Source organism: Struthio camelus, chromosome 6 (assembly GCF_040807025.1).
Source record: "Struthio camelus isolate bStrCam1 chromosome 6, bStrCam1.hap1, whole genome shotgun sequence".
Lineage (NCBI taxonomy): Eukaryota > Metazoa > Chordata > Aves > Struthioniformes > Struthionidae > Struthio > Struthio camelus.
In genome coordinates this window covers 46,331,124-46,354,257 of record NC_090947.1, presented here as the reverse complement: position 1 = coordinate 46,354,257, position 23,134 = coordinate 46,331,124, and the positions used below count along the sequence as shown (strand labels likewise).

General features: G+C 38.0%; 1 protein-coding gene across 10 annotated transcripts in view; it reads right to left on the bottom strand.

Moving 5' to 3' along the window:
* PKP4 (plakophilin 4) overlaps positions 1-23,134 on the bottom strand; it is a 104,589-nt gene that overhangs the window by 77,584 nt on the left and 3,871 nt on the right. For 3 of the 10 annotated variants that reach the window (XM_068949450.1, XM_068949451.1, XM_068949455.1), the window contains exon 1: positions 7,155-7,176. The exons of the other annotated variants lie outside the window; for them this stretch is intronic. In XM_068949450.1, coding sequence (XP_068805551.1) covers positions 7,155-7,161 — 7 coding nt within the window. In that variant the 5' untranslated portion in view covers positions 7,162-7,176. Of the gene's footprint in view, positions 1-7,154; positions 7,177-23,134 lie in introns of those variants that run through there. 10 annotated transcript variants of the gene reach the window in all.

Sequence of the window (23,134 nt, the reverse complement as noted above, 5' to 3'; positions counted from 1 at the left end):
TAAATGTGACAACATAAACATCATGCCACACACTGTCCTCTTCCAATCCAAAATATGTAAGTCCAGAATAAATATTTCTTCCTCTCCCATTTGTAAGCATAGCACCTCCAATCTCTAGCAAAGCTCTTCCAAGCAACCCAGCTGAACCTCCCCCAGATCCCATATCCTTGTTTCTGAGAAACGCCTTTCCTCTTCCTGCAGCAATGCCTATGTGACCCCCGCCCAGCGAGAGCACCTCCAGAGATCCTCCTCGCTGCCTGCCGCAGGGCCACGGCTCCTTCCCGGCGCTCGCGCCCGGGGGAGTGGTGACAAGCAGCGGGAATGAGCCGCCATCCGGGCGGCCCAGCACAGGCACTGTGCCTTGGCGAGTGGCAGCCGAGGATGAGGAGGTGGCTCCCGTGGGCGCATGGAGAGCTCCCGCTGCTGAAGGCCAGCCTACTCCTATACCATACCCTGTGACCCTGCTCATCTCTCATCCCACAAGCCCCTTCCCAGGTGACCCCAGATGAAAAGCGCTCTAATAGTCACATAATATGATTTGAACAGTCAAAGTGAAAGACAGAACCTTAGGGTTACAGAAAACAAAAGTGTATTCCTTTAAGTCTTTACTTGTAGAAATCAGCTCTTTCATCAATTAGTAATAACACAAAGCATCACAGAATACACGTTATAATTCCCTGGGACACACCCTATTTTTAAATCACTTTCTATAGTTCTTTTATTACTACAACTCAGTGTTTCAGATTTCTAAGCAGACTGTCAAATTTGCAAGCATATAATGAAATAATGAAAGTATAGAGTCAGGCTTTTCCTTTCAGTAATCAGTCCTTCGAATCTCATTCAGGAAACTCGCTAAGTATTCAAGAGTCCAAACCTCAGAAAATCCCACAAGTTACAACTGGGCTTCTTTCAGAAACACGCTGGGTTTGTCCATACCTCCCAAAGCCGCTGGACCTGCTCTGTAACCAGTGCAGTGTCCACTATGCTTAACAACTTGCAGGTGAGAAACACCAAGTACAGCTCAATAATAAATAAAGCCAAAGTTTTAAATCAAAAAAAGTCAGCACTAGATTCTCAATTCTGCAGTGTTATGCCTGTCTGTAATTTTAATTCAATCAAATATTAAGATTCCATCACGGTCTTACTTTTAAGTTTTCCAGGTTGAATTGCAGTTTGCAGCAATAAGATATGAGATATCCCAAAAAAACCCACCATCAAAATCAGTGCTACATTTAGTTCAAAAAAAAAGAAGTTCTTAATTTTCCTTTCTTTAAGGCAGAAGGGAAAAAAAAGAGCAACTTTTTTTTCTATTCTTAAAAATAAGACTTGACCTTTTGAAGCTCCTATTTTATGCTAGGTTGTTATGGAGATGCATACACATAAGAAGATAGGTAGAAATGTTAAGAAGTGCAAATTGAGCATCTTCCTCAATCAGTATGTGTATGCCAACATGAGAAATGTCTCCTTACAGTTTGTATTTCACTTCATTTATAGAAATAGAGCAGATAAATTTAAGTACACAAACATATACCTGTATCTATAATGTACAACAAAAGTACTATAAAAAAGTAATGTCAATTCCTCACAATTGGTCACCTTCAAAGTAAAACCTAATGTAATGAACAGACATGAGACAACCTCAATTTGTCTTTTCCATAATTTTATCAATCTGTCACTCACTGTGTTGGAATAAAAAGAGAAATAGAGAACCTCTCAACCTATCCATAGTAAATTTCAGTAAGAACCCAGTCAAGAAAATTTACATCTAAATGAGTTGAAAGGTATGGTAATTTCTCTGAACAGGAAATATACCCCAAACTGAGTCTCTAATAATAATGCTCAGATGAAAACTCATCAAATTAATTATTAATGAAGATGTCAGTGTTAAATGTACATCTATTTCAGTGTTAAGAGGTGTAATTAGACAGCTATAACTTTCCAGAAAGGCAGTTGTTTCAACTGCTGCTCTTTCAATTAACGCGTTTCTTGGCGAAGTAACTATTTTCTAATCTTGATTTCAAGATCAGACAACTGTTGGCTTTGATCCTACAAACACTTACGTAGGTGCTTAGCCTACCTGAAACCAGTATTCTCATTTACTCCAGCTGATGGCACAGCCAGGCAGCTGCACGACGCACGAGCCTGGGTGAGGCGATGTGGGAAAGGGAGCCGCCAGAGCACAGCTCGCCAAGGCGCCCGCCCGCAGAGGACAGCCCGCCTCACCACACCTCTGTCTGGGCACCTGGCTGAGGAAAGGAGCTCACAGATTCAAGTTAGATTGTTATATTCAGCTTACAGCAATAGGAAATAACTGAATGTGGGATGCACAACAGCCAGGTACTTATGGGGAGAGCTTTACAACCAGCTACGAGTAAACCTGGGAATAGGTATATATGAAATCCTCCTCCTTACACTTACGCAAGATTGGGATTTACTGTCTGAAACTACTTCCTGGACTTACTTGCTTCACTCATTCTATTGGGTACAGATAACTTGTTCACTACTGCAGAACAAACAGACAATTCCCACCCCTCAAAAAAAAATCAGGTCAATAGTTACATTGCCTGCCTCTCGTGCCACGGCCTAGTACTCAGATCTCGCCCAGCATGGCAGACTTGGTTTCCAAGTCTTTCCCTGTCTGTTCAAAGCCTCACCCCGTAAAATCTCCCATTACGGTATCACAGCTACTAAGCTGCAGCCAGGACTGATGTGGGCCTGCTTTCTGCAAACCTGCTAGAGATAAATCACTACAGCAAGGAATAACAAGATAGGGCCAAGGAACACAAGAAAAGAGGCAATGAACAATCTCATGAGGCAGGATTCCCCTGGAGAAGGTTGAGATCTAGGTTCTGGTCCCTTCTTTCAACATGGGTTAAACTACAAAATAACTCTAGCATACAGATAAGCAACTCTTGCCATGGTGGTCCCTATCAGCAAGCTGAGATAGGCAAAGGGAAAATCTTTTTACCACCTCCAGGCCAAGCAGCTGCTAAAGTGCCATATAAAGCAGAGCTCTGCTCCCTCTCAGCAAAAACAAGCTATTCTCACAAGGAGGGATGGCAGGAAGGACAAAGGGGAAGAACGGTTCTAGTAGGTTAGAACAGCTCCATTCTTTCTCCTTTCCTTCTAAGGAATTAAACAGCTCCCTCCACTTTTCTCACTTTGGTTTCATCGCTGCAACAGCTGGTCTTTCAACAGAGTGCAGGAGTTAAAGCAAAGTGTGCATACAGAAACAAGAGCAGCTGGCTACCAATTTTTCAAGTAGATTATTAAATGCCTATCTAGTAACTTGACTTTTTCTGGTATAGAATTTCTATGCAAAAATCCTCAGTCCAGATAGAAAATAGCTCCTTAACTTTGCATAACGGTAGCTCAGGGTTATCTTTAAACATTCTACATCTACAGGAATTTCCGTAATTTTGGAAATCTTTCAGCCATCAATGTGTGTTCAGGGCCAAAAGTACATTTGAACAGCTGAGGGCTGAACTCTGAGCTGTCCACACATCACACAGAACTTCAGAGACACAGGATATGAAGAATGCATAACAAAATATTTTACAGTAAACAGCTATTTGAGCTTTCTGTTAGTTGTCACTTCTGTCAAAATTGAAGTTATTCAGCCCTTTATGACTGCTTTCCCCTTCATACATGGTATTACACATACTTTCTTCCAATCTCCTACTTAAGGTAGTTTGAATTTCCACTCAACTTGAATTAAGAGATTTTTGTCAGCATGTAGCACCCAACTAGAGGTGGTGAAGAGGGGGAAAGACACACAGATATAGAACTTAACCTGCATAGTACACCATATATGACCAAGCAAAATGTATTACAGCTGAAGACAGTAGGATTGTTAGGGTCCTGAAAGCAGTGCCATGGGGTGAGATAGAGGGGTCTGACAGCCCTAAGAGAATCCACACCTGATGAAAGCAGATTTTAGCCAATAAAAACACAACCAAAGGCTTCTGAAAAGTCCATGCTATAAACACCAAGAATTATATTTCCAATAAAAAAACTCCAACGTAGTCAGAACCTAAGGAGATGGAGACAGAAGATCTGCTACAGCCTTTCATCTAAAACTCTGACTGCATGAGGGGACAGTCACTCGAAGGAAAAAAAACAAGCCAGCATCACGAGAACTTCACAACACTGAAACAGTGAGACACAGTAGCAGTCTACTGGAAACGTTCAAGAGAGCCCAAATTAACAGCCCAGCAGGCAGTGAAACACTTCCTGACACACCGGACTTCATTCTAGCTTGTGCATTCGCAGACCTAAACTTCGAAACCTCCTTCTGTTCCCTTTCAGTATTACACAGGCCCTGCACGGATTTAAGTGTTCATTAATAGTTAAAGTAGGCTACACTCTTTTCACTTGACACGGAGATACTTACCTAACAGAAATAATTCTGTCTTGAATTCCAGGAGAATCAACTGCCTTGTAATTGTTATAGCCTTCTTTCACCCAAGTAAGTTATTTATAACGCCTATATATTCCCCTTTGACTGCGCAGAGTCTATAACACCACTGACACTCTCAAGGCAGTGCCGCCTAATTTTAAACACTGGCAGGAAACAAAACATTTCTGGGTGAGATAGCAATTCTGCTCATCTTCCAAGAATCTTTGATTTTTTGCTTTGTCACTCTTCATATTTGAGTAACACTCAAAGACGTGTATCTTTATTCTGAAGTACAGCTGACATCCTCCCTCTTCATTTTACTGAAGTTGTCACACTTGACTTCAGCAATGAAATTCATTTTCTCTAGAAGTACTAGAGCTGAAACATTTCATTATCGTATTTCAATTGGCAAATATTTTGTTCTTCCAGTGCCCATGCCTGATCAAATAAATAAATAAATAAATAGCATCAAAAACCCTAAACAAATTCGAATTTTTATTTCTTGCTGGTCAGAAAAAGGTCTACTTTAACTTAGATTTCTGCCTGTCTGAAGAAACAGAATTTAAGACGGGTGTTTAGAATTACTGGATAGACCCCATATGAACTCAGCTATTCATGCCTTAATAGGCAGATACACGTTTTCCTAAACAGGCTCGAGTAAGAATTAAATTTGTTCTTATAACATCCTCCTTACAGTCATCCTACAGTCTTTTTTGTTTTTTGGGTTTTTTTTTTTTAATATATAAAATGAAGGCCTGTATAACTGAACAACCTGACAGCATTGCTACCCAGAGGATGAACGAAGATCAGTGATAATGAGCAAGACTCGTAAAACAAAAAGGCCAAACAAGGAACATTAATATATTATGCAGAATTAAAACAAAGCGGGGAAGGAAGAGTAATGGAATTTAGTTAGTTCCAGCACAATTTACTTATCTTTTTCCCAATTCCATAGCTAGAAATAGGATGGGAAATAGACTGCATTGCTTCTATACGACTTCATTCACATTGCAGTGTTTGTATGACTTTGTTCAACTTTACTTAAATACAACAGAAAGTAATAACTCTGTGTTAATGCAGCCCACAGAATATTTGTCCATAATAATCTTATTTCAGATAGTGGGATAACAGGAAATGCATTTGGCTTCAAGATTGATCCACTAAAGAGTCTTCATTGCAATGGCTTCAAAATAAGCACAAAAACATCCAGTATAAAAGGAAATTCGGATGGAAAGAAGTCATTCTTTTCATTGTACAAAATCCAAGTTTATGCAAGATAATCTCTGAAAAACTATACACAACATACAGGGATGCATGCATTCCTGTATTCCAGCTCCGTTAATTCTCAGATCGTGTCTGCTCATTAGAAATACCAAGTTCTCATTATGGCCAGAGAGATTTCAAGAAACATATTTTACTGTTCTACTGCTTTGTAAAACCCATTTCAGCATACCTGACTCATAACTGGTTCTTAAAATGACAGGATTTGAGAGAAGAGTTTACAGATTTTAAGTTCTCCACTATAGCAAAGAATGAACAGGAACGGAAGGATTTAACTGTATCGAGGTAGGTCTTTTGGTGGATGTTGCAGATCTGTGAATGATGTAGGGTTTTTTTGTTTGTTTGTTTTTTTTAAGTATAGCTCAAAAGCATAACCTGAGATGCTTTTAAACTTTGAGGAGAGATTATCAGCAGACTTGAGGAGAACAGTAAATATTTGCCAGTATTTTCTGTAGATATCAGTCTTGAATCAAAATAATCAATATATTTGTAAAGTGTTTAAATCATTTTCCAGAAAATTGTTAAACACTTCATATTATAGTATATATCTGAGAAAATTCTTAGCACCAATTCTGAATTTTGAAATTCTCTATTTAAAACTAGAAGATAAAAGAACAGAAGCAGTGACAATCTAGCTCTATATTGGCCTGCATTTACATTTTCAAGCTAGATGCAAGTGTGCAGGAAAAGGAAAGTAAGGCCTTTCAATTTGAAGTCTGTAGTCTGAAATACTCCATACTAATTCGAAAAAAGTGGCTTTCTACTCCTCTCTACTACTGAGACTCACTCAAATGGTTTCATGAAATCACAGTAAGTTGGATCAGAGCACACCAAGCCACAAAAGAGAGTTAGTTTTCAAACCAACCAGTTTATGGCAGAGACCACCTCTTTTGGCAACTGCGTACGTTTGCTGAAATAAACCTGGTTTACACAGCACTTACACTGTTCAGAGGATACCTATTGCCTCCACTACCACAGCAGCAACTCCTAGCCCTCCTCCACTTGGGGAGTAAAAACTCCCAGATCTCCCATTCTGCAGCAAAGCAGCGTGGTTTTTGCCAACCCTAGCAGAGATGGTGGGGCAGAGCCACCACCGCCTAGTTTGCCAGTTCTGACACTGCCATGGGTCCTCTAAGCCCACAGTGAAGTTGTAGGCTGCAAAAATGGGTGATAACCTCTTGTGTCTGATCAAAAGGTCAAACAGCTGCAAAGCAAAAAGTTCAGTGAACTCATTTGACACTATGCTCACTTTTTTTTTGTTCTTTTGGTTGGCTGGTTGGTTGGTTGTTTTGGGAGAGGGAAGGAGGAGGATAATTTTCTGAACCAAAGCATCTTGCATCCATACAATCACTGATGGAAGGAAGGAATGAGAACATACAATGGAGGAGTAAGGGAAAAATAAGACAAATCACTAAACTGGGTGTAAGAAATAATGCTTTAATTCTCCTTGTTCTTGCTAGTTTCTATTCCTCACCTTTCATTGCTGCTCCTGTTACACTCTCAGTGATATTCAACAGTCTCCCCAGAGTTTAGTAATTTCTCTCCTTGTGGTGTGGGCAGGAGAACTCAGACCTTTCTTGCTGTCTTCCAGACAGCAAGAATGGTCCACAGCTTGCATTCTTTCATATTCCTCTTGCTCCACTTACAGAGACGGTTCACCAAATTTTCTCCTTCCCTGAGTTCCCTGTTTTGGAGTCTCACAGGGCTGACCTGAAGCAGTTTTCTCAGGTAGCAGAAGCCCCCAATTAGTTGCAGCTAAAGAGGTAATATAACTCTTATGAACACTGTCAACCAGGATAGGATAGACTGTATATACTGAATAAGAGAAACATGAGAAAAACAATGAGCAATGTCTCATCACTAAAAATCCTCGTATTTATCTAGCCACAAGATTAACTCAAGCAACAAAAGCAAATCACTGAAAAGCAGAGCTGTACTCATTAGTACAGCAGAAGAAAGCTCCAATAAACTAAACCTAACTTTTGCAGGGACATTGATGTGTTATTTATTATACAATTAAGTTGTTCATTTAAATTCATATGCTTAAGCAACAAGGCACGTTTCAGTGCTTGGTCAAAGATTCTTCTGTTTTCATCCTTCACAGCATATGTAAAAGTTGAAAACAAAACAAGACTTACTACATTTGTGCAGTTTTTAGATGAAAACCTAATTAAAATTTATCTGACTTTATGAGTTAGTTCACAGACATGTCAGTACACTTCTAGTTATGAGTAGCTCCTATTAGCTCCAACCTGCTATGAGAGTTGCATCCAGTGTTGCTTGCCTACAAACTAGACAGTGATTCATATTCTCAAGCTTGGTGCAACTGCATAATTGAACTAAAATAAATTCCATATTACATTTATCAGCCAATTGTTATTTGTTTAGATGAAAAGACAGCAGATGACAATTTATTCACTTGCAAAGAAAACACAAGCATTTAGAAATGGATTATGTGAAAGATGATTCAAACATTTACATGAAAAATAGTTTTAAAATTTCCTGATGTAGTAAGGGCCAAGGTACTACAAATATCACACTATAGGCTAACCATTCCATTAAAATACAACTTTTCTTTATGGAGATCATTAGTGCAGAAGTTTTATACATACCATACCATATAGTGCTTTCTGGAAATTTACTGTGGTATACAAGCTGCTGGGAATCAAGTGTTATTGTAAGATGAGTGTAAAACAAAGAACATGTTCCTGGACTGAATTATTTGATGAAAACAGGGAAGGAATGGACTTCCATAACGACAGCATAAAAAACGACTGCACAGTGGCGCAAGCTGAGTTCCTCAGCACCAAAAAAATGATCTAAATGTAACAGATGCACTGCTTGAGAAATATGGGAGATGCATTTAACTCTCTTACTAGTCTCCTCCTCATTCCTTTTCCTTTTAATTTTTTTTTAATATATATGTGTATATACATGTGGGTATGTATATATAATAGCACATTGAAGTTCAAAAGGCTTCTGGTGCTATATGCTTTTTAAAATGTTAAAAACAATTACCCTAGTCTTTGGGTAAATTTATTTCTATTTTTTGTTACAGCTCATAAGAGGCGGCAGGCGTTTTTTTTGGCCTATGGCAACATACTTTTACTCCACTCTAGTGAGCAGGCAAGATTCTACATCCACAAAAATCCAGTTGTAACATGCTCACAGGATTAGTAATTTTATAGCTTTCAAACTAACCATTCAAAAGAAGAGATCAGACAGGTATAGCAAGAAGGCCACTTTGAATAAGCGCATACTTATGATCATAACCTCCAAGGCCTGAGGCACTGTTTGTAGCTCGCCTTAAAAAAGAAGGATCTTTGTCATCTGAAGGGTGTCTGGAGAGCATTCATGCTTCACAAACGCATGAAGTACCACAAGCCTCAAGTGCCATAAAGGATACATAACTGACAGCCCCCAAATATGAATCTTTTCCTTTGTACCATTCCAAATCTGTGTTTCTCTCTTCTGACTACATATTTTAATTCACTGCCATTAAAAAAAAAAGCCTCATTGGAGCACAGTGTTCAAAAACAAATCTGTAGACTAGTAAGCACATTTATAGCAATAAATGTTTGGTCTTATCACAGTACGGACTGAGAGGGAGAGAAAAGTATAGCAAGCATCACAAAGACTTTAATTTTCCAGACGATCAAGTGACAAAGACATTCATATCTATTATTTATCCTTTAGAAGTATTAATCCTTAGTTTGGTGTTAGAGTATTCTCAGTTAACTCAGGGTATGATGACATTCACAATGAATATCACATGACAAAATAATTTAAAAACTGTAACAGCTGAGTAACTGTAGTGAATGTATGCTAAGCAGAATGTATGCTTTTACCAGATACTCGTAATACAAGCTCCAAACTGATACTCCCATCTGAAAACTCTTATAAACAAGCAAACGGAGTTTGATTGAGAATAACTGTAAGCAAAGATAAAAATACTACCAAGCAGAACAATGACTGCAGGAGCTTTTCAATCTCTACTTATATTTACTCTCAGTCCTTTAAAATTGTTACTGCGGCACTACTCTATCCGTTATTGCTAGATACAATACACACTACCTGTAGATGCAGATATTTTTTTAACTGGTAGCATTATAAAACCAAACCTACTTTATATGCATTTATAAAAATGCACCTCAATTTTGTCATGTAGTATGTTGAAAAAAACGCATTATACAAACAATCTCCAAATTATTATATTTATAGATAAGAACAAATGCTTAAACGACAGCTAACGAGTTCTCTCTGGACCTCTGGACTGCAATTTGCTCCCCCCGTTTTGCCAGTGCAATGTTTGAGGGATGTGGGGTAAGCTGTATCACTGAAGTGGTCCCAAACTAGACACTACCAATCTCCTGCTGTGTCCTGCCTTAAAAAGTTACCTACACAGTACAGGTGAGAAATCCCAGGGGGGAAAAGGGAGGGGGAGAAAGGAATAACTGTTAGAAAGCTGTACTCAAAGCAGTAGTTCACTTGCATTGAAAGGAGGCATCGGGAGGGGTTCTGCCATGAGCTTAGCGTTCTCCAGCCATAGTTACCAGTGATAGCACAGACGAGAGGCAAGGCAATTAACATTTTGTAGAGGACAGCTGGGGGTTGGGGGATTATGGATACCTTTAGTGATAGGTTCAGAATTCAGAGGTCATGAACAATAGGAGAAAAGATCTAAAAATAGATGCCAAGCTCATAAGCAACTGGTCCTAACTCATACTGAACTTTGAAAATTGCTACTCCTATTTTAGGCCTTAAAAAGAGTTTACATGCCCAAAAGCTTGTCTGTTCATCCCAGCAATGCTCACTGATTTCCTGTTAGCTCAAGGTACAAATCCTGCCTTGCCTATATCCAAGCTCATCCGGGCTACAAATGCTACCACAAAGGAACAAATGCAATACAGAAGACAACCAGCAAGGCAGCACCTCTGTGGAAAGCAACATGAAGTTGCAAAAGTATGCTTTTCTGTGACAAAGAAAGAGACCTCATTTACCACTCCTGCTTATTTTACATTTCCCTCTACAAGAAATGCACAATCTTCCCAATCTCCTTAGCTGAAGAAGTATATCCAGCTTTGGGCTGGACATTTCAAAGCTGGATCAATTGAAAAGGTAGAGGAGAGCAACCAAAGCTCTGCAAAAATGTCTGTTGGACCTGCCTGTGCTTGGTTGTAACAAAGACTAAGGAAAAAAAGTGAGAACAGCTGAAATATTAAATCACTGCAGGAAAGTCAAAATACTAATAAAAGATGGTACTTAAAAGTTACTGTTATCTTCTTACCAAATATCAAACAATATTTATGATTATTAATACTTTCTTCTTCTAAATACGATACTGGGATGCTTTGCCCCCTTCCAAGTTCAAGGAAACTATTTTTTCAGGCTTTTTGATAACTACAGATAATAGAACAATTAAATGGTCACAGTTATGATTTAGATATGTCTGGCAATCAACACTGGCACACTTAAATCTATTTTTTTAAATCTATACTTAGATCTATGTCCCAACAGAAAAAGTTAAGACCTTAATCAGCTAGTTTTATTCTGCTTTAATTTAACATTCAAAATCAGGGTTTTGAAACAGATGACTACCAAAAGCAAATCCTCTCAATAACATGAAGTAGTTGAAAAAGTACACAATGTGAAGTCCTTAAAAAATGTTAAGAATTAATTACTGTTTTAGGGGATTTCCACTTTCAAAATACAGAAAACCTGCTGTTGCTTGTACTGTGCAAGTCTAGGAAAACATCAGTATAACTACTCAGGAAATACACTCAGGGATGACAACAGCAGAAAAGAATGCACTTCCAGGACTTGCAAGATTTATATTTTATATAATACTTAAACAGTACGGATAGCTAGAGATGTATCTTTCCCTTTTTAGAATAAGCCTTAATTCTTTATTTATAAAAATATATAATTTCCAATAGCTGATATTGAAGTGAACTTTCTGAACAGCAAGGAGCAGGAAGCAGCTGCGCACCGGACAGGAAAGCACCCCAGGCCAGAGTCAGCTGCCCTCCTGCAGCAGAAAGAGCTAAACACAGTCCTATTTGAAAGAGAGGAATCAACAAGAAACATTCATATTACTTTATCACAGTTTTTGTTACATGTATCAGGCTACCCAAAATGAAACACTTTAGCCAGGTGTTTACAGATAGTTACTAATTATCTTTCCAATACCACAGACAGCAGGGTAAACTGCAGATGCCAACAGGATAAATCTCTAGCTTATTGCACTTTTTGCCTCACTACTTAGCAGAGGTATCATTTCAAATACAAGAATTTTCAAATAGAGCTTTTCAGCAAAGGCATAGAAGATGTTTTGCAGAGGGTTCAACTTTTTAAATGCTCGTCTAATACCTTCTTTATTAGGTCAGTTCTCGTATAACCAGACACGTGAAGCTGCAAATGACAGAATAAACGCTGTCCTAACATGCCCAAAGGAGGGAAAAAGATAGGGCTCAAAAGTTACCATTAAACATCTCTTTCTAGAAGAAAACATAATCCTACATTCGTTTTTTGTCAAACAAAAGTACAATAAAAACTTTATGAATAATATCTGCAAATATAATCTCTCTCTATTTCTTCAAATAACATTTTAAAAGATGTTTCTTACTTACAGTGGCAAATGCAGTTCGTATGTTCTGTTTCTGTACAGTAACACTGCCAGTTAACTCAGAATAACTCTCAACACACCTTCTGATGAGCCTTGTTACAATCTTTTTTTTTTTTTTTTTTTTTTTTTTTTACATCTTTTAAAAATAGATTTCAGCTAGGCTATTAATGCAAACTTCAGATCAACATGTCCAAATACGGTGAGGCGGAAACACGCGCATTCACACACTACCTTATTCCATGTTTATCCTGTTTTAATTCTATTATTGCTGCTTGTCAACATCCTCTTGTTGAGCCATAGGAAGGATATGCTTCAACAATTTTGTCAGGTACATGAAATAACCCAGAAGTCCCTTAAGTTGTTATTTGCAATCACCTTAAAAGATAGCATTTACTTGCAACTAAACTGATAAACATCCTTGCTTCCCTGGAAAATTTCCTTCCTCAGAGTAACTAAGTGCCCAACAGGGATCTGTGCCATAATTGCATTTGATGCATGCCAGCACCCTCTGCAAGAGCTGGTACTCCTCCAGCGCAGCAAAATGCAGAGAGACGCTGTTTTGGGTTCCCGAGGGCAGACTCGCTGGGCCAGGGTGATCAACCTAGCCCAGGATAACCCGGACCTCTTCCCAGAAGGGCCATCCTGAACACAAGCTGCCGCTGCCACGCTCCCTGCTCCGGGGTCAGCCAGAGGACCGCTGCAAGCGCGGCACCACGCGGCACAGCACGCAGCCAAGCACGCCAGCACCCACCCAACCAATCCAGCCAAACCAAGAGACCTGCTCCCTCCCCGCTACGTTCTCTGTAGGAAGCTGATTCCAGCAGTTGGGCAGATGCCACCTCGGGTATAACGGAAGTAGTGGGAAAATACAAGTACTCAGGCAGGATTCACTTCACTCTGCCATAAGGCTGTAACCTTAATTTCTGAACTCCTAAGCAAAAAACCACAGACAAGTAGTTTTCTGCAAGTATCCAGCTCTGTACTAAAACAACATGCGTTACGTAGAATGAAACAAGATCAAGTCTCGAACGTTCGCTTGAACAACTATTTCAACTTTCAATAAAAATAATTTAATATGCTGCCTGAGGCACTAAAATACTTGAAGTCAAAGGGGATAAGTACAATTTAAATTTACACCACACACCTTATGTTTTGATTCACCAAAGCTGAAGTTTAGAATTTATTTCATAACCTAAACTTTATTTTTAAAACAAACTGAAAAACACAAATCAGAAAAACTAAAGGCAATTCCAAAATAACCAACAGATGCGTGCTAGTCACAGTGTGATAGACGTATGCTTTTCTTCTTGTTAGAACAGCCTTAAAGCATCAACACGTAAGATGCGTACCAACAGACATGGAGAGATACTTCAGCAGTAACATTTTTTCCTTGTTTCTTAACTAGAAGTGGTGGTCAGAAGCTTAGGAGGAGATGCACACTGAAATCAGCTGTAGAAAGTCATCTTTCATTTTCAAGAAATTTCATGAGTTCCACAGATTTTTATGTTAAAAAAGGCTTCATGAAAGTGAAAAATTTACTTACTGGAACGGCAACATGAACTTCAGGCTTTACGCTGAATTTAAACAAAGAAATTCTTGCTCAATAAACTAACCATTCACTGCGTATTTACAATAGATTGTTCAGTGGGTCTTAAACGTAACTCACCAGTAAATTTTACAGCTAATATATTGGAAATGTCACAAAAGAAATTAAAATTCAAAAGATAAGAGTAGTCACGTTACTGGTTTTCAACTTCAGAGAGAAGTCTTCTCTCTGGAGACTGTTTATATCTGTACTTGGTCATATGGATACGCTCCTTTAGCGGAAGGAGGGCAGAGCGTACAGCTTAAGCATTTTGTGAGTCTGCAAGTGGAGAGGAAGAAACCGCACCTAGTAGGGGCCACCCTAAAACCCTGGAGTGGAAGATCTGCTAGGAACAAACATCACTGGGAACTGTGCTGCATAAGATTTAACTTTTCTAGACATTCCATCATAAAGAAATACAAGTCGACTCAGCATCTGGCACAGGTCTTGTTACTCACATTCAAGACTGGCTGTGCTGGGCTGACTGAATTCAAAGATGACGAAGATGATCTAGGGACTCAAATTCCTCCTTTTTTAACAGACTTTTTGCCTTAAAAACAATGACTTAGGTGATATTTCTGCTTTCTATGAATTCTTTGGGGTAAAAATGAGTGCAGAAGAAAAATTTTAGATAGGGAGACATCTGAGACAAGACCAAATAGGTCTTAACGAAATTAAACTAGTTATTAGTTTATCCATGAAATAAATTTGAACTATAAATTAGGAAATGTCCCAGTGTCATAAGCATCTTGGAAAAGTGAGAAAAATATACTGAAGTTAAATACATTTTCATAACAGGATCATCAGTGACAATTTGTATTACTACTGTAACTACACTGTTATGATCCTTACAGTGGATTCTTATCATATTGGTGTATCCGATTCCTTTTCTCTTATGGCAAAACGGTACTTTGGTACACAAATAAAATTACACTTACCATAAGGGAAATTAAGCTACTTCAATCACACCAGTTAAAACAGCAGAAAATAGCCATTTCCTCTGGGATGTGTTTACAGTCCGTACTGTTTTGATTCGTATCCTGTTGGCTCTTTGCAACTCAAGATGCCAAGCGTGCTATATTGTTTAGGTAGAGTCTTTTTAGATAGGGCTCTTGAATAAGAACACACACAAGTATCTGCATGTAGTAGTTGAACTTACTAATTAGCAAATGTATTACAACATTTAGCATACATCCAGAGCATTGCAACAACAAGTGCCAAGTACTTCTGGACTTTAACAAGATCATCATAACCGTGCATTCAGATTCACACAGGGCAGGGCTGTGTATTTTCCACACAGCAAGCTTACTGACTTTTCTAGTGACAGGAGATGCACTCGTGCCATTAACACACCGTCAGGATAGATGGAGCAAGTTATACTTCAGCAGTTAGTGTCTTACAGGGTCATGCTGGCAAGCTCCGACAGCCAGAAAAAAACCCAACCCACGGATAGTTTGGATATTTTGCAGGATCCGGGCCTGTCATGATGTTAGGTAACTAGCTGTTCCCAGCCTGCCTAGTTTGAAACCTGCTTCCAGATCTTGCAAAAGATTGAAAAAAACACCTACTGACTTATTATTAAAACAGTCAAGTTGGCTTTCTTTCATTTCTGACTTTCAATTAACCTTGCACATACTGCACTGCTACTCCATTTTTAAAGGCGTAAATTTAACAACACTTAATTAGTTCAAGCCACTATATTTCCCTCTGCTGGCTTTATGATAGACTTCACATTTTGTTTTAAGTTCACCTGGGACTAAAGGGGATCCTGGCGCTGTCTGTTCAATTTAGAACAAGTAAAGGTGGTCAAGGCCATAGCTGCTCTTACCAATCCAAAACGAGGAGCACAGGAGGAAACCTACCCAGCTGTAGTTGTGTCATGGTAAATGACAAAATACTTGTGTGGAGATGTTGCAAGTAAACTTGTACATGTAAATTATTATTCTATTTGAATATAAAATAGAAATCTACACATAGATCTTATACCATGACAACTGTTTGAAAGCCACATATTCTTTGACCTAGATAAAGAAGCATTCCTGAGGTGGGCCAGGTGAGAGGCACAGTCACTGAATCTTCTGATATATATACTTTTAGATAAAATAGTTAAAACTAAAATAAAGCCACCCATTAGTGTCATATCATTCGGTGTTACTAGGTCCACTTCCAGTACAACTAGATAAGATTATTATATTGAATGCTAACTCTACCTGTAAGGAAAAGGAGAGTGAAAAGCTAACGTGTACTTCAAACTGAAAAAGTACAGCTGTGTTTGTACACCGTAAAGTCATAACTCGCACCAACCTAACACATTTGATCATGAGGCACCATGACATCAAACTTACACAATCTTGGGGGGGGGGGGGGGGGGGGGGACCACATCGATGAAGAGTTTGAATTTTGGACCATGCTAGGTTCTCCACCATCAAGGTCCTTTAGAAGGTAAACTAATTCACCAACACTACTGTGAATAAATCTGCTCTCTCCACAACATTACATAAAGGAGATTATTAAACGCATGAAGAATAAGAAAGCATGACATTGCCAGTAATAGCATATCGTCAGCTATAAGCACTGTCTCCAGTTTGGATGGTCTTGTTTCCATTAGAGACTGAAAAAGTCCCAACAGCAATTAAATGCATGTAGTGATTCCATCTACCCATAAGAACATAAGAAAAGCACCACTGCATCAGACCGGAAATTCCTCCAGCACGATATTCCTGACAATGGCCAGCAATAGATGCTCAAGAGAAAACAACAGAGAAGTATGTTGTGCTATATCTCCAGAATTCTCTCCCAGCCACCAAGTAGACAAATTGGCTATATAAACTAGATAGCTTCCAATATTTGAATTACTAGATTCAGCTTAATTATGTGAATTTAACTGTTGTAAAGTATAAGCTTAAGGAGATAAAAAGTTTTGACTTGCTATATATTTTAAAATAAGCTCTTTAGAATGAAGGAAAATATTTTGAAGCAACACAGAATATTAGCAGTTTCCCAGCTTTATTTCACATTCTGTAAAGAATCTTCTTTAAAAACCTCTAAATACAAGTGCCAGATTCTTGCAACAAAAGAAGCTGAAGAACAGTAATAGTCAGCAATCACTTGACCATCTGTTGATAACTAAGTTGAAACATGTAAATATAAAAGACAGTGGTGCAATGTGAGGGTTAATAAAACGGACATTGTAAAAATTAAAAAAGTTAAGGAGATTATTTAGCTAATGCATCTTTGTCTTCTTTCTCTTTGAGGCTGTTACAATTTGCCACAGTAGAGGCTTTGTAGCTGGCTGTTAGTTAGTTAAATGATTGTTAATTGAATGAGATTGCAGAAGTTTCACACTTATTAACACTGAAAAAGGACATGCTACGGTTGAACTTCTAGTATTACAAGGTGTTTTTTCACCCAAGATAAAAGTCTCCAGCCAGGCTAAAATTCTGTCCAACAGGCAAATCATTTCAGTCAGCTATAGGAGAGCCTTACGGTAGGAGAAGGAAGCTAAGACAGCCTAGATGAGATCTTGGGCACCAAGGGAAAGAGCAGGGTTGGAGTTCATAAAATAGTAGGTCCTATCTCCCCTTCTTCCAACATGTTTAAGTTTGCCCATCTAAAGACTTGGATGAGAGACAGATACATCAAATATTTTGAAATAAAAGTCTAAGCAGGCAGGTAGATGTGTGCCACACAGAGCTATAAAATGCTTTTACCAATTGCCTCGCTGTTTCAGCGAACTTTGGGGAAAACACTTACTTAGTATTATACAGAATCAATCATTAGCTCAAAGATGTTCATGAAGTATTGAAGATATTACCAAGCTAGTGTTAATAGTCATTAATTTTTTACAAAGAAATTTCAACTTAAATACAACAATATGTTCAACTGTTGGATTATAAGATCAAATATTTCTGAACCGCTATCACGACAAAATGCACCAAAAGTGACGCTGTCATAAGTTTTTATATAGTGACATTTTCTAGAACATGATCAACCCCAGCACATGCAAACTTTCACTGACAAAGAAAAGGCATCATTTATTCATCAGAATGCAGGAAGTGTCTGCATAGCAAGATATTTGTTCTCACACTTCTCAGTCATAAGATAAAAATTTGAGAGCAATCAATTCAGAAAGACACGACACAGTTAATACTGGGGGGGGGGGAGGAGAAGGGAGAGACCCAAATACTGAGAAGTTGAGGAGTTGGAGGTGTTCCTGAAAGCAACTGAAATGCCAAAATAAAAACAACATTCTACCTGACTCTTCCAGAAATGTTTCTATTGGTGCCAATTAAATATTTTTACTATACTATATTTACTATGTATTTTTACGACTGTATTGATGCATTCTGACATAAAAGTCGCCTGCAAATTAACTAGTCTACAAACTTGATTCTTTTCCTTCAATCATTCTAATCTGCGAAGGCAGGCACACAGCACCAACTAATCAATGAACTTTTAGTCAGCTGATACTATTGGAACTATTAAGATTTGAATGTGTGAAAATAACACACATTTCTAATAAAGCACTAATTTCAATTCTATAATAAGAATTATCCAGAGTATTACCAGAGTAAAATATATTTGTTCTGTTGTAATAAGGTGTTTGCTTTGAATTGAAGGGAAAGCTCCCCAAAACAATAGCTATCTTTGCTGCTCATAGCAGTTTTAAAAAATATGCATCTTCCTTCTCTTTCGAGTTTCAGTCTTTCTGAAATAAATGAATAAATATTTACATTATGGGATATATCAATATAACAGTAGTATAAGTTAACTTAATAACACAATGCAATGAACTCTATCACTAAAACAGCAACAGCTCGAATTCAAATATGGAAAGGCTTTCTCCACCTAATGAATTACACTTTTACTAAACAAGCCAGTGGCAATTTAGGACACCTTGTTTTAAATCTCTACATTAGACTAAATCAGATGAATACCAATAATCTAGTCATAATATAAATAAATATATTCAAGTTTAATAAAAAGTGTTACCTACTCACAAAGTGTAGGAATATTTTTAGACTTCATTAGTGCAGGAGCAACTGACTGAGGTACAAGTGTTTTTCTTGCTCCTTTGTAAGCACTCAGTGTTGTCTAAAATAGAATTCAATAGCTCAGTAGACAAATCTTATTCCCATATTCAGCCTGTCATGATAATTTAACATATTTTAAGTTAGCGGATATAGGGTTTTTTGATTTTGTCGTCTGTACATCACACAGAGGTCATTTTTAAAGAACACAAAAATAATTTTACTATGTTTCATAACCATATTAAAAAGACTCAAACAGAAAAGGATCCCACAATTGGCAGTGCTTTCTACCAGAATTTCAGAGCTTGCATTAAAAGTTTCTAGTCTGTGAATCACAAGAAGTTCCTGCACGGTCTTAGTATTCTGCAGAGAATTCTAGACAATGATTTTTTTAAAAGTATTTTCTACAAAGAAACAAAATTTAATTACAATGAAGGCTTGCAAGTCTCAATGTATAGTGTAGCCATAATTTATGCTAAGAAACAATGGCAAAATCCATGAAAATTTAGTAATTATGTTTCTTTACTGTATAATCCAAATAGCAAGGAGGAACAGAACATTTATCTCACAGGTTTAAAAGCCAATCTAAAACTTTTGGCTTGAAGATTTTTTCAGTTCTTGTTGCAAATATGTTCCCCAAAACAGGTGAACATACTATATCAGTCATCTCACAGGCCAGTATCTTCTATTTTGCCTAAAATATAGCAGTCATTTTCATTAGCTTCGTTATCAGGGTATGCCTTGATAAGAAGGGTATAAAGTGGGAACAGAGTGAGGCATCTACAGATTCTGCCAGTATATCTTAGATTGAAGCTGTATCAAATAACAGAGGCCAACAACTCATATCCTGGATGAAGGTATGTAATACTAAAAAGTTGTGTCCTTGATACCTTCCCCTCCACCTGTTTCATCAATCTATTGAATTTCGTCTTGCTATTTGTAAGCTCTCTTGGACACAGATCTTCCTCTGCTTTGTAAAATGGCATGTCATTCTCCTCTTACAGATGTATCATCTTCATCATTTTGATACCATTATCTTATTTCTTAATAATAAAGCCTAGTGACTTTAAAAAAAAAAAAAAAGAGCAAAAAGATCAACCATTTTTTTCCTAAAGATCTGTCTCTATAGTCATCTTTAGATATCATTTAAGACTTGGGCAGGAATCTACAGAAGATAGTCAGTGAATGTTGGCATTATGCATATAATGCGTTTATATACAAAAGTTTTCCTACTAACACTCCAAGACCTGACTTGTTTGGATGCCCTTGAAATCAACTGCATTACCCAATATCTTGTTTTTGTGGAAGATATGAAACACTCCCGTTTTTAAACATGCCACATGTCCACTGACATGGAAGTGAAGGAGTTATCATTTGTCGCACATTGTATCATTTTAAAGATGAGTGAATTCTTTTAAAATTGGTAATAACAACAACAACTGTCATTATGAAGTAAAAGAGTTAATCCTAAATGAAGATGTTCTACTGAATTCAGCTGATTAGGGAACAGATATCAGTATTAGCCTTGTACACATAGACAGGTCCAGAAGGAAATATCTGGGAATTCATATCCTGCACTTACAGTGGAACAGCAACTGAAAGCTTCCAAACAATGCAAAGAAAACAAGACATCTACGGACATCTACGTACCGACCAAGTCACAAGCGCGTTATGTCTCTGTAATCATACTGAAATACATGAGCAAGCTTTAGTACCTGCATTCCACCAGAATAGGCTAAAGAAAATGATTACAACTTTATTAATTTTCACCAGTTAGATTTACCTTCATGATACATACATACATGAACATTCGTGTTTTATGCAATAACAGAAAATTCTGCCAATATAAGACGACACAGAACATGTTTTTGGAATTGAAAAGATTTCCTTTAGGAACACTAAAGAAGTACTCTCTGCTGCAATATTTTTGGCAGGAAGAGGACAGAAATCCACAACAAATTGGAAAGTTTCCTATCTGCATTATATTTCTAGCAAAGATGGCATAAGCAAAAATCATTTAAAGCAAATTAAGATACGGATTAGATAATTTCTATTTGAACACACACAATGCAAATGTTAGAAAGTTAAAATAAAAAAACAAAACGTAGCATAGCATGGGGTGATAGCTTAAGGCTTTCCCCACCACTCATGCACCTTAATGAATTATGTTAGATGATAAACAGGAAAAGCTTTTTGCACCAAGACAACCATAAAAAAAAAAAAAGGGGGGTTTCAAAATACTTGTTCCCTGTTTCTTTGTAGCTGAACATCATTTGAGAAAACTGGAACGTTTGGCACTGCTCAGCACAGCTCCTCCCTTTCCTCACTTCCTCCCCAGATCTCTATTACTTTTTACCTTGCCTGGCACTAGAAAAATTGCTCCTACCTTCTTGCATTCAACCCTTTCATCTCCTTCCAGGACAGCCTCCCTCTTGCTCCTACTGCCTTGAGAGACTGCTCCAGCTAAGCTAAGGGCATGCGCTGGACCTAGCTGATGCTGCGCAGAGCCACTCTTGGTACAGCTGGAAGCAGGACAGGAGTACACAAGCCAGTACTACACAGACAAGCACATTCCACTGGAGCTCTTCCACTTAATGCTCTGCGATGCATCTCCTTCATAAAGGAGTGGGGACCTGGTTCTCTGAATGCCTATTTATGAAATCAACATACACAAGAGACAAGCCAATTATACAACCTACACAAAATCTATGATGCATCTGCTTTGCAGATCCAATAGCTAAAGGGTAAGTTTTACTAACTGCCCATAATTACCACCCCATGGTTGCATAAACAGTAAATACATTAAAAATCCCCCCCAATTGAGCTGTGTCACAGAAAACAAGTTTCAGCTCGTATACTTCCAAAGGATTTACAGTAGAATTCTTTAATAATCAAAATACTGATCAGAATATTAGAATAGGTATAACATCTTGTTACAAATGTTAAATCAAAATTACATTTCAGTTGCAACACTTAGCATGCCTTTTACAAGCAAAGGCCCCACTACTCGGCGGGGGGGAGGGGGAACAACTTAATTTTAATTATTCCTTCAAGAACAGATCAATCGCTCTCAAATAAAATAACTCAGTTTTATTCTATCCTCTAAAATAAGAGCAAAGTTTAAAAAAAAAATAAAAACCAATAAATGGGAAGTTTGCTGTCTTCCAGTTTCAAGCACTAGGTAGGAACCTTGTATGATGCTACATAAAGTTAAAAAATGAAAAAAAGATTTGTAAGAGATGGTCACGGAGATACCTAGGAGAAAAATAGTAATTTCTTTTCCTTTCCAAATTTTTAAAAATCTGGTTAATAGGAAAATGTACTTTATTTAACTATTTGGAGCAAAAAACAACAACCGCCTGCATTAAAAGTATGTCTATTTGTTTTAATTCCTGTTAAAAAGCCATCTTGCTTAAAAACACTGAAACAGTAAGAATAACTATTTCCCAGTTCTCACAAAGTAGTATTGTCTTCATTTGCCTTTCAGAGAGGGATGTAAGGAAAAGGACTGGAAAGATTACCACAGAAATTCTCCACAGACAATTTCAACTGAAGCTTCTGTATTTACTGTTCACTCCTTGAGTGTTCAAGGATAGGAAAGAAATGGAAGGCAGTAAACTGGTAGAACTGGTTTAAAGAATTATATTCTTCCCGTCTGCAATATGAGAAACTGCTTTTCAGGAAGTAGAGGAGTGACTCATGCAGGTGATCCTGAAGGGATGACAAGCCTGTGCTAAAAGTCACCTCGCTGAACCTATGACACATACCCAATCCGCTGCAGAGCAGGGGAAGACTGGAAAGGTGTGTCCTTGCTTGTTTCAATTGCAGGGAAAGCTTTTAAAACTCAGCAAGACATCATTAAAAGAAACTTTCTCCTTAAGCCTTTCCCTTTTGTATGTTACTGCTGGGTCCCTTATTATTAAAAGAAATGTTTATCTACTGTGGAGTTGAAGAAGTCTTTCGTTCTTCCTGAAACACACATGCCTCTTCCTCCTTGGAACGAAAGTGAGCAAGTAACTAAGGGCAGAAAGAGAAAGAAGCAGTGAGTGGGAACAGAGGAAAGATCTGAAAACTGAAGCCAGCTGCAAAGGTTTTAACTGACAAGAAATTGCTATGATCTTCTGTGCTAGCAAAAAAGCTTTGGGAAGGTCACTGGAGGCAGCTTTTGGCTGTCCTCATTCACCTTCTCCCTCCCTCTGCAATCTTTCCCCAAA